Source organism: Elgaria multicarinata, chromosome 10 (assembly GCF_023053635.1).
Source record: "Elgaria multicarinata webbii isolate HBS135686 ecotype San Diego chromosome 10, rElgMul1.1.pri, whole genome shotgun sequence".
In the NCBI taxonomy this organism is placed as follows: Eukaryota; Metazoa; Chordata; class Lepidosauria; order Squamata; family Anguidae; genus Elgaria; species Elgaria multicarinata.
The window spans coordinates 92,633,151-92,650,442 of record NC_086180.1 but is presented as its reverse complement, the minus strand read 5'-3'; the positions used below and the strand labels follow the sequence as shown (position 1 = coordinate 92,650,442).

General features: G+C 42.8%; 1 protein-coding gene and 1 long non-coding RNA gene across 7 annotated transcripts in view; one reads left to right on the top strand and one right to left on the bottom strand.

The window, feature by feature from the left end:
* SH3TC1 (SH3 domain and tetratricopeptide repeats 1) overlaps positions 1-9,929 on the bottom strand; it is a 65,107-nt gene extending 55,178 nt beyond the window's left edge. The window contains exons 1-7 of one of the 5 annotated variants that reach the window (XM_063135755.1): positions 9,840-9,921; positions 8,941-9,047; positions 6,979-7,207; positions 5,084-5,211; positions 2,480-2,585; positions 1,169-1,309; positions 236-401 (exon numbers count right to left, since the gene is read on the bottom strand). In XM_063135755.1, coding sequence (XP_062991825.1) covers positions 236-401; positions 1,169-1,309; positions 2,480-2,585; positions 5,084-5,211; positions 6,979-7,195 — 758 coding nt within the window. In that variant the 5' untranslated portion in view covers positions 7,196-7,207; positions 8,941-9,047; positions 9,840-9,921. Of the gene's footprint in view, positions 1-231; positions 1,110-1,168; positions 1,310-2,479; positions 2,586-5,083; positions 5,212-6,978; positions 7,208-8,940; positions 9,048-9,839 lie in introns of those variants that run through there. The other 4 variants (XM_063135754.1, XM_063135757.1, XM_063135758.1 and 1 more) reach the window with 4 other exon arrangements.
* A 205-nt stretch (positions 9,930-10,134) lies between these two features.
* On the top strand, positions 10,135-16,963 carry LOC134404905 (uncharacterized). Of its 2 annotated transcripts, none has more exons than XR_010025910.1 (3): positions 10,135-10,305; positions 10,666-10,766; positions 16,844-16,963. It is a non-coding gene; the product is annotated as an uncharacterized LOC134404905 (long non-coding RNA). The 2 variants fall into 2 exon arrangements; XR_010025911.1 differs by lacking the exon at positions 16,844-16,963 and adding an exon at positions 15,405-15,943.
* Positions 16,964-17,292: the final 329 nt, after the last annotated feature.

The window sequence follows — 17,292 nt, the reverse complement described above, 5'->3', positions numbered from 1 at the left end:
CTTCAGTTCCCTACATTCATAGGGAAAGCATTCTTTTAAATTCAGCAAAAATCCTCACTTTCAGTTTACATCAAAGCATTTTAATATTAATCCTTCCCCCATCTGGTATAAAATTTGAAGAGATATGTACTTTATTATATTAAAAAGTCATTCAGTGTGTTATTATATATGTGCACAAATGCACATATACACATGCAAACCAACACAAAGCTGAAAATCAAGTTCAGGTACCTACTGATGAAAAGCAACCAGGGCCCCCGCCGTGCCTTTCGCTGGGTCATCCCACCTGGCGGCTTCTGGGCCTCTCTCCCACTTCAGCTGGTGAATTCTGGCTGCTCCTTTGTCCTCTGAAGCTCTTTTTTCACTTACAACATTTTCAGGGTGAAATACAAAGAAGGCACCTTAAGGAAAAAGCTACATATGAAACAGGTATAATATGTTGCAGACTTTTAAAGATAAACCACATAAAATACTGCGATTCACACCACCTGCCTATGACTTAGGGGGCTCTCCAATAGTAATATACTAATTTTATAGGCATCTTTGCTCTGAGTCCCAGCCAAAGTCAGTCAGTGCATGTTGTGAATAAGGCCTTACTATTCAATTTACTCTGTTTTTCCTTCTACCCTAATTAATATACTTTACTTAAAATTTCTATTGCATAAGAAAATGCTGAAATTGAAAATATTGGTAAAAAGATGACATTTCTTCTCATATATTATTCCTCCAGCTAGAATAAAGCTTTCAAAAATTATTTAACCGTTTCCCTAAAAATCAATTCCCTCCCTGCCCCTATCTAAGAGTGTTCCGTAAGGAAGGGAAAAGGACTCGGTTTCTCTGCTTTCCCACTCTCCAGAAGTTCCAGACTGTTGTATAGCAACAAAATGCTGAAATTCCTGTCTGGCCAGTAATCTAAACCTTCTAGAGTTGAATGTAGATCAGCAAAGTTGGGCCTGACAAAGTTTCTCCTCTTCCCCATTTCAGAAGCTCCCCGCGACTACCACCCACAAGAGGCCTAGCTGTAAGCCAGAACAGAAGAACTCCTTTTAGTAGATTGCAGGTCCCACCTGTAATGCAGAATATGCCACACAAGTTGTTCCGAAAGATCTTCATTCAATTCAGTGAATATGCAATATTTGCTGACAATAATAATTACAAACCCTGCTACCTTCTTGAATTAAGAGTCCTCTATATATCATGTCAAGACATTCTTCATCTAGATGGACATCAATTCCAACTGCTTCCTCTGGTGGAGAGAGCCATAAATAGTCGTCTAGCAACAGGTTCTCCATACAATGATTTAAAAAACCTGTCAAAGACATTTTCCAATGTAAACCTATTATTTAATACAACTTACTGTTTCAAAAAAGGGGGGCAGTAACAACAAGAAGTGGGAGGGTATCTTATTCACATTTCTCTGAACCCTGTAATATATTTTTCTGCACTCCAAAAGATCTCAGGTTATTTAAATTCACAAAAGAAAAAGTGGGGTACGGCTGCGAGGCAGCTGTGTCCTATGGAAAGAATCTTTCTGCATCTTGTTATATCATACTGAAATGTTGCAGAACTGGGAAAATTCTTATTTTGAATTCTGGTTACTTTATTTCTTTTAAATACCATTGATTTTAATATCAATATAACTCTACTGTTGAAACCAATTAGATTTGAGTAACTAATTTCGGTCAAATTATATCCTAAATGTTTTCTCAAACTGGAACTTCTTTGAACTCAAGAAGAAGTTCAGATGACAGCCTGTTACAAGCACACTTCACTCAAACGGGCGTTGAAATACAGTGCACACAATGATACCCCTATAACTATTTCTATAGGATTACATTGCATTACAGACATATACATCAGCAACATTCTAGCACCAATATTATTAATGGACAGGTGTATCTTACTCTGCTCTGGAAATAATTTAGGGTAATGTATTATTTTGTTGAGTCTTTACTAGAGTGCTCCTGGAAGCCTCAGATCCTGGGTACTACTGTGCATGCTTGCCACCATGGGATCGAAGGATGGCAACACCCATGGGAAACTCAGTCCCTAATGGTTCCTAGCATCCCTGAAACTTATAGCAATCATGTGTAGCAGCATCCAGGGACTCAGGACACCATAGGAGGTATAGTTTCCACAGTTCCCAGAATGTAAACTCAAGACCCACCAACACCAGGTGGCAGGAGCCAACCCCTACACCTGGGAACAACAGTGGGCTGAAAGAAAACTATTTTGGATCACATCCAGGCCTTGGAGGAGACCTGGGTCCACTCTAAAATGGCTACAGGATGTGGACTCCAAATAGCACATGCCTGAATCTTCCATTTTGGATTTTATTTAATCATTAACCAAAGCATCACCATATATATCATTAAAATAAATTAAACTTATATCTGTAAACCAATTTATATTTCTCACTATTCAGAGTTATCAATAACTACAAAAATACTGAATTTTCTTATAGGAAGAAGTGCTTTACCAAGGGAATAATAAGTTACAAACTTCCAGATTTCTTCAAAGGTCCAAAATGTTACCACTATTAGGTGGTCTTCACTGTGAATAGACAGTAGTCTAGCAGACAGCTCCTAAGAAAGCCAAGACACATTCATATGATAGTTTTATGTTAAGAACCAGTAAGCGTCATTTCTGTTTAAAGAAAAAGGAACATCGTGGAAGGAATTTAACCATTTCCCCTAAGTATAACTGGGCTCAAGCTGACACAAGGCAGATTCAAGTGAAAAAAAGTCCTTTTGTACCAAAGAAAGAGATAAAAAGAAACAAAAGCATATACAGATACTGATGAAAACAACAACTTCTGTTATGACAGTCCCCATCCTTGATACAAAAGCAGTAGGTTATTATGAAAGTGGTTTATAGATATATGAAGGAATTGTACTATTATCTTTTATTTTGAAGCAGTTATTACAATAACTTACTTAGTAAGTGTTATCTTTACTGGGCTGTCCAGTAAAGATAATCTGTCTAGTAGTCTCAATTAGAGACCATTGGACAGAAAGTCGACTGAACATTTGCTGTACGTATGATAAATAATGGTTTTGTGGGAAGATTCCCTTTGACAGATTATCTTTGTCCCCACTGGGAAAGTTTCCCTGCCCCCAGTCCTCATAAGTCAAAGTTGTAGTGGGATCCTATAACACCATTTTCAAAATTCCTTTCTTGAAATATGGCACACAATAATAACTATGGCCTCAAATTCCATGTTTTTGAAGTCCAGGAAACCAACAGACATATACAAACAATAGATTGCAGTTAATCAGCATAGGCATGAATTTTACACTTTATTTTTGCTTTTCATACATGGCTGTAGAACACATATTCAATTTTTTTTAAAAAAAATACTGAAGTTCACTAAACATTTATAATCCATCTGTCAGGGATGCTTTAGGGTGGATTCCTGCATTGAGCAGGGGGTTGAACTCAATGGCCTTGTAGGCCCCTTCCAACTCTACTATTCTATGATTCTATGATTAGGAAACAGTTATTCCAAGATAAAGATTTTTTCAATCAGTTCTGTATAAGAAAAACAGTTAAGGCACTCATATATCCACTCTAGTGCTGGATGAGCCACCCATAGAAAATCATTCTTAAAAAAACAAACCCTTACAAGACAAAGGGCGTCATGATAAGACAAGCATTTTATTGCATGCTTGTTACTGGGTGCTCACAGATTTTCGCAGGTCCCTCTCATGACATCGTCTGCCTCTTGCGTACCTCCTGCACCTTCTAGCCTTCTTCTCATAACCAAAAAAAAAAAAAAGACCCTGGTAAGTCCATATTATTTTTAAAGACAGAAGTTGCCGCTATCTCCTGCTGTATGCAGGAGAAGCGGTGCAATAAAGACGGCCCCTGAATGGGCCACGTGTGCATTGTTTACTTCCTCTTTCCTCTCCATGAGAGAAAGAGGAAGTACCAAGCAATAAGCGAGGGGAGGCAAGCAAACATCATTCCCCCCACCCCATCTGATGCAGCTCAAAAACTAAAAAGGACTTTGTTTTTGTGCTGCATCAGATGGGGTGGGGGGGATGAAGAGGGAAAGAGAAGGCTTAGTGGAGCTCCCTGGGAGGATCTCCGCATGTTCTGGAAAAAAGCTGGGCTACCAGAAGTGGGCAGCTCTCGAGGGAAGCAAGCGGCTGCAAGGTGCTCGCAGAATGTGCACTGACCCCTCCAGGGACTGGTGCATCCTGGATCGTGCCAGCGGGTGGGCAAATGCGCTAGCATCAGCGGCAAGGCCATGAGTGCCTGCTGTTCCTGGGCCCCAGTAAGACAGCCCTCCCAGGCAGTGCAAGCTGGGAGTTGTAGGCTGTTTCCCCACTATGGAGTCCTAGGGCTGTGCTTTAAAATGGCGGTCCTGTCATGAAATGTCTGCCAAGGCCTCAGTTTTCGAATCTGAGGCCGAGGCTTGCACAGCCCTAATGTACATTAACTTTTTTAAAAAAGACAAATAATATGTGTCTCTTCATCCTGTAGTTAATAAGATTCATACAATGTGAATCATATTAGGGGGGAGAGTGGGATCATGCTAGTTGGTCATGCCCTCCCCCCATCATGTCCCAGACAGTCTGTCCCTGCAGCCTTCCACACATTCAGGCTGAGCATCTTCAGTGGGGAGCCTGAGTGTCTCTGCATGAGGCATTTATCATGCACCAGTGATTGTTCACTCTTGGAAGTTGGTGGGTCCTTTTCACAATGTCATCAACTTTGATGCTTCTCACATTGTTTTCAAGGGATAATCCACCATTTTAAAAGTCACCAAAAATGCAGTAATAAACCTAAATTGTGCAAAAAAAACAGTGCCATCTGTTGGCAGTAACAATGAAACATATGGGAGGGAACCGGCCAAAATGGGGAGAGGGCGTGTATTTTGCCAATTGTTAAAAGTGTGAAGACTCTAGAAGAGAAAGCCCCACTAAGGCTACGGGATTTTTGTCAAATGTAGAGGAACCCCATATCACGTGAAGGAGAATTAGTAAATAGGGCTATTTACTAATACGAGGCCAGTTGGAAGCTTAATTTTGCTCCATCAATGACAACCATATTTAACAGTTGTGTGTAAATGACTTACATTAAAAACTGCCTTGGCCTTTGTGTTGTCATTTTCCAAAAGACGGAGTCGTCTTCTTAGATATCCATGCAGCTGAGAGTCAGGAAGTCCAGTCTTACGTTTTACCATGATTATCTTCAGGGATATATCTGAAAATATGGGTTTTATGGACTATTAATATCAACATATGAAGTTGCCTTATACCAAGTCAGATCAGTTGTCCATCTATCCTACCTACTCTGATAGGCCTTGGCTTGCAAGGCCCTCAGGCAGAAGGGCTTCAGGCAAATGTCTCTTCCTATGTGAAAAGGTAGATATGTGAATTTAACCCTTAAACCTTTTCATTAGAAAAAGACAAGAAATACAAATGAAATATTTACTAGACACTACTTAATATGAATAACTTTGATACAAATTAGAATAATAAATGTCAAAAATAAATTGGGCACAGCCATCACCTGTGGTGGACATTTTTCTGTGCTAAAGGCATTGGAGCAAGAGGAGTAATATTATGACCAAATATATTGGACTGTCAATGGCTCAGTTCAGACAAGACTGAACTGTGTTTCTCTACACAGTGGGAAAACTCCACTCAATGGTTGAGTTTTTAGGGGGTACTCACCACACAACATGTTCTAACTCCATCGTTGTGTGACTATGGGCTACCGTGAAGTTGAGTAAAAGGCAATGGGATGTTTGATTGACAGTTCTTCTGCCCTCTTTCCTCCCCCAGTCCCCCTGATGATATCCCATCAGCCATTGCTGCAAAAAAAAAAAAAAAAAATCCCAGCAGCTTTCCTAGAGCGGTACTCTCTCCTTTTGCTGCTCTTGCCAAAAAACTCCACCGTAGAGAAATGTGTTGTCTGAACTGAGCCCATCAAAGAGTTATATCCTTCAGTGGGGTGTGATTCCACAAATCATAGCCAGATGAATACAAACCCTGAAATCCTCAATAATAATACTTTATTCAATAGTATTGCTTATGAGATACGTCATTCCTTACAATTTTTTCCTGAAAGCAAATAAAAGGAATACATTCTTAGCAACTGTTTGTCTCTGTGATTATGTTTTCATTTCTAGAATGTTATTGCTTCATTTACAACATGCAAATATTGTGTGCATATGTGTATTTGTGTCTATGGGACATACAAGCTGTAGACACAAAAGCCAAGGATGGTCAAATTTTGAAGTTGTAACAAGGTAATAGTTGTAATGTATCAAAGACAAAGAGGTCATCGTAGGCTAAAACTATGACCTTTAATATGTACATAGTTACAAAGTAAACATTCCCTGTGCTGAAAGCTTTCTTCTTTAAAACAAATACAAATTGTTCTTATGTCTTTAAAAAAAGCATGCCCGATTTTACCCAGGGGATGTCTTCACAGCGCTGCATTGGCGCTGACTCCCCTCTCAAATCCTGTGCTTTCCCTTCCCTGGGGTGGCATCAGGTAATCCAAACTCTGAGAAGGGAGTACTTCTGAGAAGGGAGTACCTCTGAGAAGGGAGTACTGGTGGCCACCTCCGCTGCCACTCCAGAGCAAGGCAGGGGGTAGCCTGGATGCCATCTTGCATGTCCTCGCCTCCCTCAGGATAAAAATGTTGGGGGCAAGTCCCCAACTTTTTCTCTCTGCAGCTTTGGCAGAAAGCCCCAGGGTGGGTGTGGAATTGTAGTGGTGTTGTATAATTGATGTCATGCCACTGCACACCCACCCTAGGGCTTTCAGAGTGTTTAGACAGCTTCCTAGTTTTAATACAGAGGAAGCAGAATTAGAGGGCTCCCCCTCCCCTGTTGTAAGCAAGGTAAGTTTGATCTGCATATAACCCAAAATATATTTATGAGTATGTGTCACAGAGGAGGAAAACAATCAGAAAATCAGAGGGAAAATAAATAGCTGGAAGATGTCTACAGGCCTTACCCTTCAGCTGCTGTTGCAATACAATACAATTTGAAGGTGTGATTACATTTGAGCTAGCTGCCACATGTGCACAAGAGGAGGCCTTCTCTCCTAGTAACTCTGTGTTTTCTTTCCAAGCAGTTCTCTGTTTTGGTTCCAGAAAGCAGGAATTCTTTCCCTCTGTAACAGCATCACACTCAGAAACAGATGTGCTGAAAGGTTCTTCTCCTGTTGCCATCTTTTACAGATGCTATAAAAAGTACATTGTCACAGAAACCATATGTTGCAACTCTCCTGGTGTAACATAATGGCAAATAGCTTTTCAACACTAGGCATTTATTGTTTTTTATGGGTTCTTTAGGCAATGTTGAGACCATCCAGTTTCACTTGTGTTTTTAAACAGCATTTTGTGTGAGATTTTTAGAACAAGGAAAATGCAGTATTTTTTTAAGGAAAGTGAAAGAAAATGTTTTTTCCACTTATGTAATTGTGCTACACCTAGGCATTATGTAGCATAAAAGCAGGAAAGGAAACACTCTTTGTGTAATGTTCAGATTTCAAATCTGACAAAAACAAAATTAGATAGTGAATTAACAACCTTGTGTAGAAAATCTCTGAGCTGTGAATCATTAAGTCTGTCCTTTAAATCTCACATGTGTCACTAGATGACCTTAGGCAAGCCTCCCAGCCTCCATCCCTCCTGCTCTCCCCACACCAGCTGCAACATGGGCAATAATAATAATAATAATAATAATAATAATAATAATAATAATAATGTCTTATTTTACAAGGTTTGTGTATGGATTACAACTAGATAATGCATGTGAAGTGCTTTGAACACTTGAAAGTGCTGTATAAAGGTTGCTTATTACTTTTAATATTCAAAACCCTCATAGGATTGCAACCAACCAAAACTACTAACTTAACAGGAAACAGCTTGTTTCTCTGTATTCAGCTGCGGGATTCACCAGCAGAATCCTAATCCTGTCCCCATCATCACCACTAATAGTCAAAATTAGGACCGGGACACCTAGATCAGGATAGACAACTGCAATTCTGGTTCCCTGAGCACCGTGTGTCATGTGCTGCTGCATCCAGAAACAAGTTGGGACAAAGCAACTCCTTCCCCCTCATCCAATTAGCTGGATGTCATATTCACGCTGGGTCAGTATCTTGTTCTAGGATCACTTACTGGATTACAGCAGTCTTACATTTAGCGACCTGATGTTAGTCAGTAGCAATTTGAGGACTGAGGAACAGCTACCATGACAAGCAGGGAAGCCCTGGTGGGATGCAAAACAGCACCCAAAGGTCTGACCTCTGCTTCCCTGCTCCCAAGGCAAATCTCCCCCTGCAAACCACACACAGAATGGCAGCACCTGGACTCCTCCCTCCCATCCCCTCCAAAATCCCCAGATGCTGCAGTTGCCACCCTATAGCCAGCACATCACTCCCTATTACTAGTCACAAGGAATCTTTGCAGCAGTAAAACCACAGAGACCATTAAAATGTAAGCACTTCATAAAACAGTAAACTTATCAGGTGAAAAGGAGTAGGGAGAAGTTCTTTTAGGAACCAAACCACAAAGTTCAATTCCCACTTAACATCCACCCCCCAAAACCCATCCATTCCATATCTAACTTCTACAAGAGCTACAAAGTTATGAAACTCCCGTTCTCACCAAGACTCACAGGGCAAGGAGGGGATGGCCCTCACCCTCATAGTTCCCTGAAGGAGCAACTTACTGCTGATACACAAAGCATTTGTAGGGGAGCAGTGGTGGATGGGAGGGGGGGCATTTCATTCTTCCCCAACTGCCATTTTCTCTTGCAACTCCTCCCCTAGCCACTTTTTCCTAATTGACCTACAAACCAAATGTCAAAACATTAGTTGGGGGGAAATGGCATGGAAAGTTGGCCACCAATTTAGACGGTGTTAAAAGAAGATTAGACAAATTCACAAAGGATAAGACTCAGTGGCTACTAGTCATGATGGCTTTATATTCTAAAGCGTCCTCAGAGGGGGGATCACGGTTTCCTACTGTCACTTCTCCACTCTCGCTCCTGTCCCATGATACTTCCTCTTTCTACCTGGAGAAGAAAGAGTAAGTAAACAAAGACCACATGGCCCATTCAGGGTCCGTTTTTATTGCGCCGCTTTTCTTGCACACAGCATCAGGAGGCACGCGGAAGGCAGACATCGTCGTCTAAAGGACACCCCTAATATCAAAGGCAGGATGGCTTTGCATGTCAGTTGCTGGGATACATGGGCCAGAAGGTGCTGTTGCACTGTCCTGCTTGTGGACTTCCCATGGGCATGTGGTTGGCTGCTGTGTGACTAGAATGCTGGGTTAGGTGGAACCTTGGTCTTAAGTTTTTATGAAGGAGTGATAGAGAAAAAACATCAAATGGTTAAGTACTGTCTCCCTCCCAACATTTCTCCTTTCCAAAACAGCCTCTTGCCATCTCTTTGCACATCACCTTCAGACATCATTTGGGAATCTCATGTTCACAGTTCAAATATGTAATTCAGCTCATCCTGATAACCCAACACCAGCTCTAATTTTGACAGAGAGAATGACAACGGGATTTAGGACTTACTAAAAATTCCTTAGATTTAATATTCCATGAATAGGGGCAGTGAGGGGAGGGGACTCCTAGGCAAGTTTCTATATTAAAATGCAAAGTTTCAATTTTACATAAATTTGCAAACTTTTCTCCAACACCACAACTACTTTTCTACAGAGTAATTCCCTCATTTTCTCTCCTTTCATGCATTCCATCATGCTGCAAAAAGCCTTCTTAGTTGCCCTGTGTGTGAAATGACAGTAAGCCACACTGATAAAGCAAACTGCAGAAACAAAAGCGTGCAAGTGCCCCTACCTTTCTCAGCCTTGCTAGTTCCCAGTTTCCACTTCAGCAACATAAAGCACATTTGACTGCTCCTGTCTCATATGACTTCTGGTACATCTCTTCCTGTTTGAGTTTCCCCTAACCCACCACTTTCTTTTCCTGTTGGCTCACAACTAATCTGGACATTTTAGCTAACACAGCAAGTTGACCATTAACAGACACTGTTAATCTTAGATCCTCTTTTTAAAATGTGCCCTGTTGCCATCAGCCCGTTGAAATCCCTGAACTTCATTTTATCCTTGTTGTTGTTTGTAATAGCAACAACCACAACGTTATAAAGGGCTTGTCTGGTGTCCAGCTTTTGCCTCATGGCACAGGGCTTTTAGTTCCAGCAAAGCAACTGCTGGAGCTCAACGTGTCCCAGGAAATGCCAGCTGCTAACCTCAAAGCCCTCCCCGCAATCTCTGGCATGTGGGGACTCTGGACTTACCCACTGGTGAGATAATGCACTTCTTCAGGGCTCATTTTTACCTTTTTTACTTCTTATATTCTAGAGCTGATCCTTAGCACTGAAAATGCAGGGGTCTGAGCCCTGGCTCCAATTAGGCCTTAATAGGCTGAGGGAGCAGCCTGATGGCCCCTCGACATGAAGCTGCTCCATCCGGCGAGCATTTCACGGCACATGTTCGTTCCTGGGCCCTCATGGATTGCTCCCATGATGTTGTCTGCTTATTGCATGTCTTCCACCCCTTCTGGCTTTCCTTGCGTCGCAACCCTCCCCCCCCCCCCCACGAAAAAGTCTGGTTGCTGCTCTCTCCTGCCGGACTGAATGGGCCTCGTTACTTTCTGTTTTCAGGAAGCGACGTCGGAGCAATGACAGAGAAGCGACGGGAGCCACATGTTTAGACTAGGGATTGTCTGAGGAGCCAAAAGATTCTGGGGATTCTCCCCTCTGAGGTGAGAGACAGCACTGCAACTTCTTCCGACCCCTCCACTCCCTCGCAGACCCTCAACATTGGAAAAGCAACATCGGAGACAGGGGAACTTTGGGGGCATTCTGGTAGCTGAGGAGGGGAGGAGACCAGAGAGGCTGGGATACGAGCTGTCCTGAGTGCCTTCCAGCTTCCTCCCCTGCCCTTCTGAAATGCCCCAGCTGGACAGACAAAAAGCAAAGACTTCCAGGGTGGGAGGAAGGGAAGGCACAGATTGCCTCTGCACTCCTCTTGCCTTGGATTGCATGATCAGAAGCTCCAAATTTGGGGGGGCTTCAAATCATTGAGGGCACAATCGATAGGGTTACCCCCTACATGATAAAACTGCAGTGCTTCAGGTTTCAGGAATAACCAAGACATTTGACGTATTGAAGGTAATCCACATCGTCTTCTATAGTGCAATTCAGAGAGGAATCCAGGCAGTGCAGCAAAGTTACTCTCAGCATTTATCAGCTGCTCTTTCTAGCAAACTCCCAAACTGCACTTTAGACGCAACTGTACTTGGCTGCCAATGTCAATCCAGAAACTGGCACTAAGGCCCATAAATTATTTGAAAAAGGAAGGTCTTTATCCATGACATTTATCTAGGGCTATGAGAAAGCACAGACAGCAACCCATTGTCACTACTGAGGACTGTGTAACTCCTTGCCTGGATTTTACATATGGCTGCACTCAGTCTGGCTGTAACTCTGTGGGAGAATATAATTCCTCTGCTTATATTTTCATTAATTCAATAGAAAAGTAATTGATACTAAATCAATTGCTACCTTTGTTTCCTCCTTTCCTCCTTTGTCATCTTCCCCACAATTAATATTTAGCTGTGATCTGTCTTCGTTGGTTTATGTTCCTCTGTAAAATGCCATATGCAGTGATGCCACTATATAAACTAAGAAAGCACACATAAAGATAATGAGGGAGAGGACGCTACTCAGTTCACAATACCAGAGGTCTCTGCCCTATCAGCTTATTTCACACAGTCTGTTTAAGTTAGCTTGACGTTGTAAATGTGCTAATAGTCCTTATTGCATATTTTTGTAACAACCTCTCTATTAGCACACCATCTTGGATACTTCAAGGAGCTTTAGTGAGCAATCCTATGACAACTAGACATTGTCTAGAGGGCCACAGGATGCTTTGGTTTCTGGGAACTGATGTAGGAACCATGGCTGCGACCTCGAAGCCCAGAAATCACTCTCCCTGCCTTCTCCCCTGCACGCACCCCTCATAGCCATTGGGGTTCTTGCTGTGCCAGCTACATCTCCGTGCTTGGAAATGAAGCACCAAGAGGGCAAAAGGGGGGCAATCCCGAGGGCAGGGAGGGGAGAAGGCCACAGAAGCTGCTTACGCAGCTTCCTATCAGGTCTCCAAGTCCCTTTCCCTCCACTTTCCCAATGCTGCACCTAGACAAGTGAAGTTGCAAAAAATGCAGGGCAGCTGGAACATGGAGGAAAGGATCTCCTCTGTGCTCCAGCCATCCTGGTAGCCTCCAATTTCAGGGGCTGGTGACTAGGTGGATAGGTTTCCACCCTTAATTCCACAAAAAGTACATTATATACAGCTTTTTTCATTGTCCACTACATTAGGAGTGGTGAACCTCAGGCCTGGGGGTCAAATCTGGCCCTCCTGTGGTTCCCTAGATGTCATGCCACCTTCTCCTGGCCGCACCCCCTTTCCTCCACCAATCATTCGGCTGTTTCTTGGCTTTTGTACTGACTCTCCACCACCACATTCTAAAATGTTTAAATGGTTCTCTTACGGCTGTTACTGGCAGTAAGGGCATTCAGTGATAATATGCTATTATTATTATTATTATCATCATCATCATCATCATCATCATCATCATCATCATCCCCGGCTCTTTTGCCTTTGGCCCCCAACCACCATTGGAACATGGCCCCTGAGAGCTCCTCCAAAAATGAATTTGGCCCTTGGTCTGAAAGAAATTTCCCCCCCTGCACTACACCATTGCTGGAGCTTGTCCAAATCAAGGTGTCCCCAGTAATCCTTTTAAAGGGGTAACCCTAAACATGTTTAGACAGGGGAAAGTCCTGCAAGTCTTAGCATTCACCACCCAACATAGATGGTTGGGGAATGCTGGGAGACAAAAACTTACATAGGGTTGTGCCCTTAGTAAATTTGTTTGCTCATTATATACAATTTGAAGTCAGGTTTTGTATTTATTTCAGAATTCCAAAGTGGAACAGAGTTGTTGAGCCACAACAGACTGGCCAAATTTCAGTTTAAATGTTTTTGCTCTCTGGAAATGTCCTTCCCAAGCAAAAAGTACACATGCTTTGAAGCTAAGACAGACATATGAATCCAATTTCACATCCAGTAAACCCATTCCTCCTCTATTTTCTTTTTACATGAGACCTTATGCACTATTCCTGGGCATTTCCCATTCCACGCAAACATTAATATAATTTTTTTGCCAAGTATTCAAGTAGAGATGTCAACTTTTAGGGGCATATTTATACATTAAAATACGATACATAATATTCAACTTGATATTAGCAGTTCTGCCAACTCAAGTTATGGGTAAGGTGGTTGATGGCCCCCAAAAGTTTACTTTTAAGATTGTCATTTATTAAGATGTATATTTATAAATGCCGTTTAAGTTGGTAACTTATCTATATCCCTAAATATTTTACTGCAGTTTCCAATGTCATTTTTGCCATGTGAAGACAAACTGCTTTTAATTAAAATTTCAACCTATTAATTCAGAGTTTTTAAACATTTAATCATATAACCTGAAACTTATATGTGCTTAGAATTTTAATTTCTGTACATGACTCATACAGAACATACAGAATAATGTCTTCTGTGTACAACTTTTAGGTAAGAAATTGTATGTCACGGTTGTTCTTTTCCCCTCTGATCACTGTAGCCAGAGGATCCACTGTAAGGGTCAAACAGCAATGGGGCAGAAGCAGCCATCCCTCTCTAGGGCCACCCCCCTCTTTCTCCAGAATTTTTTGCTCTTGGATCCTATTCTGCTCATATTAAACTCTACTAAAGGAAACACTATAAAAATAGTGGATCCAGAGTGGCACCAAAATCCTATATATGTTCACTCAGAAGTAAGTCCCCTATTTTCAATTAGGCTTACTTGAGAGTAAACAGTCTAAGATTGCAGCTTAAGTTACTTGCACTTAGTCCCATTGAAAACAGTGTGAAAAGTTGGACATTACTTCAGCTTCATTGATTTCAATAGGCATTATCCTAGCCTGGATCCTACCCCATGTTGTTCTTTATAGTTCTCTTAGATTACACAATGGTATTCAATGATATCCACTTCTCAGTCTTCAAAATGTGGCTGTCCTTTGGTTCTTTAAACAGGCACGCAAAACAGTCTCCCTCCCCCAATCTCTTTTGGATAGCCTAATGTTGTAAAGCTTCTCTTTAAAGGAAGCTGAGACATGGATCACATACAGGGGGAAATCACAACATTTCCTTTTATTGTTTTCTTCAGGGACAGCATAGCTTCCTGTTTTACTGTGATTCCCTGTTCGGCTGAATACATTGAAGATTTTCTGAAGCAATGTATTTAAATACGGCAGTGTGATTTAGAGCTTCATCACACCAGCGTTATACTGTGCAATCACTGTGAATTGCATGCAAAGTTTTCCACCTTATAAACTGCTTTGATTGTGAAGGACTCCCCTGCATCCTGCCTTATTTGTGCAATAAAGCCAAAAGATTCGCCATATTTAGCCCCTACTTTTTGAGTGTATCTTCCAAGCTGCTGCTAGGGCGCAGGAGCAGGATTTTAAAGAAATCTGCGTAAGCTTTAAAGATAAAGACACCAAAATTGGCACAGTAATACATATTAGGGAGAGCTTTAAGCATACCAAATTTGAATTGAATTGGGTCATCCACTGATTTTTTATGATTTTTTTTTTACATTTCCCCCCTTAAACTCACTTCCTGGTATGCAAAAACAAAAACAACTGCAAAAGCTTAGCGCTACGGGGATAATCCAAGGGAAGCAGGTACATGGGAAGAAGCTCATAGTGGTTAGAGCATTGGACTTGAGTAGGCAGATCCCACCCACAGCCATGAAGCTCACTGGACCAGTCACTTACTCTCAGACTAACCTATCTCATGGGGAGGGTTAAATAAACACCAGAACTGTCAAACACCCTGGGCCTGTGTCTTCAGCCAAGGCCTCCAGTGGTCAGTTTCCACCCAGCACCTTATCCCCTATAACACAAGTCTTCTGGTTTTCTCAGCAAACCTGGTGGACTACCCCAATGAGTCAAGAGTGCCCTCTAGGTTTCAGTATCAGCCTGAATACTGCCAGCCAGATCCCAATATGCCTGATAAATAGGGCCGGCCCAAGACATTTTGCTACCTCATGCAAAGGACAAGGTGACATACCCAGGTGCCACCCACATTGCAAATATAGATGAAACTTTATTTGGCAGGTGAATCTTACTTCAGCCCCTGGCAAAGGGACAGCGGACTCTACTATCCCTAAGGTTGGGAAGCTTAAAGGACATAGGGGGCAATTAGCTCTGTCCTCTCATACTTTAACTGCACTTGGTCATTACTCTCTGCAGTGACTATCGTTACTCATGCACTTGCTCATTACTCTCTGCAGGACCATCGTAGGACCTCTCGAAATCAGCTCCGTAATCTGAACAACATGCCAAAGGGGGATGCACTGGAGGATCCCTTCCCCTGTCTTGCTTGGCTTTGTCCCCTCTTGCCTGGCTGCTGCAGAACCTGACCACTGGCTTAGCTTGGGCCACGTCATTAACGTCTGGCGATGTGGATGCTCCTCTGCCTGCTCCAGAAGTAGACCCTCGCTTCGTCCTGGATCCGATGGCCTGTCTCTGAGATAAGCCAGGATCTGTCAGAAGCAAGGGCAAAGATCCAATTACAAGTCTAATTTGTATCAAATGATTTTAATAAGTATTAGAAGGAGTGTAGATTTTCATCAGAAAATTTTCACAGAAAAGGGATTATAAGAACAAACAAAACAAAACAAAAAAGCAGGAAATGGGGAGGCGTGCTGGGGTGTGGGGAGACAACTGAAGGGGTCCCACCACACACCTTTCCTCCCCACCCCACACCTCCCTACCTCCAGGTAACTCCCCTCCCAATTGAGGTAAAATGATTTCTTCTGCGCAGCTTAATCTGTGGGAAAATGCTTATTTAGAGGTAGGGGGCAGGGGGTGGGGGATGAAAGGGATGGCCCAGTGTGGGGACCCCCCCCCACACACCTCCCACTTCCCCCTTTTTGTTCTTATGAGCCCATTTGTGCTAATGGGGTTGGCACCAAGGACTCTCTATGGGTGATCTTCATAGAGATTCCTGGGCGCTCTATGAAGCTTTCCCTTCAGAAAAATGCCCCCCCCCCCCATGACTCTCTTGCCAAGCACTGTGGGGGCAACACAGTGGGGGGCATTTTTGCCACATACCCCTCAATTTCCTGCTTTTTCTCCCACAATGGGGTTATAAAAAAGAAAGTAAGCAGGAAATCGTGGGGGGGGGGGATGCTGGGGTGAGACGCCAAAAGAGGTCCACAGGTGTCCCCTTTCTTCCCCCACCCCCTCCCTGCCTCCAAGTAAGCCTCTTCCCCCAGGTGTTGGGGGAGGAAAGGACTTCTCCCAAGGCCTAACGTTTATCCCAGGCCTATGAGTGGGCAGCTGCTTAAAGGCCCTGATTAGAGTGGAGGAGGAGAAAGCATGTTATTCCTGCCCCTACTGTTCCAGTTGGGGCCTTTTCTGTAATGTCCAGGAATGACACGCTTTCGCCTTTAAGGCTCTGATTGGAACAGTGGGGGTGGGAAACCACATCTTCCCAGACATGATAGAAAATTATAGAAAACCCCCTGACATCCAGGATTTAACAAATTCCCAGAGAAATCTGGGGAATTTCTGACATTTGGTCACCCTAAGTTTAAGACAAATAAGCTAGCTTGATAAGGAGGACTGACCATCCAGGTCAATCTGGCACTGCTAGTAGAGTTATGGGGCATCTGTTGATAAGGTATAATGAAGAAGTTACCTTTGATCTGTCTTTGTTTTGCTTTAGAATTTTGCCACCTTAAGAAGCTACTGCTTTTCACACTGCCTGAGGAGAAGCCATGTGGACTGGACAGCTGGACAAGCATCTGTCAGGGATGTTTTAGGGTGGATTCCTGCATTGAGCAGGGGGTTGGACTCGATGGCCTTGTAGGCCCCTTCCAACTCTGCTATTCTATGATTCTATGACTCTAAGTTCTTTGTCTGTAGGACTCTCTCTGTACAGCTGTGTTGTGCTCAATAAAACAGAGTTGCCTTACAACCAAAGTGGATTTTTATCCTGGACAATTTGGGGGCTCATGTCCAGGATGAGCACACCTTGAGAGGAGAAGTGGTTCAACGGATGGCTTTTTCTAAACCCTACCTGTGCACACACCCAAGGTAAGAGGCCTTTTGAAATCTCTAACTGTGGGGCTCTGACTTTGCCATCCCATCTCCTTTTTTACTACAACCCTGCAA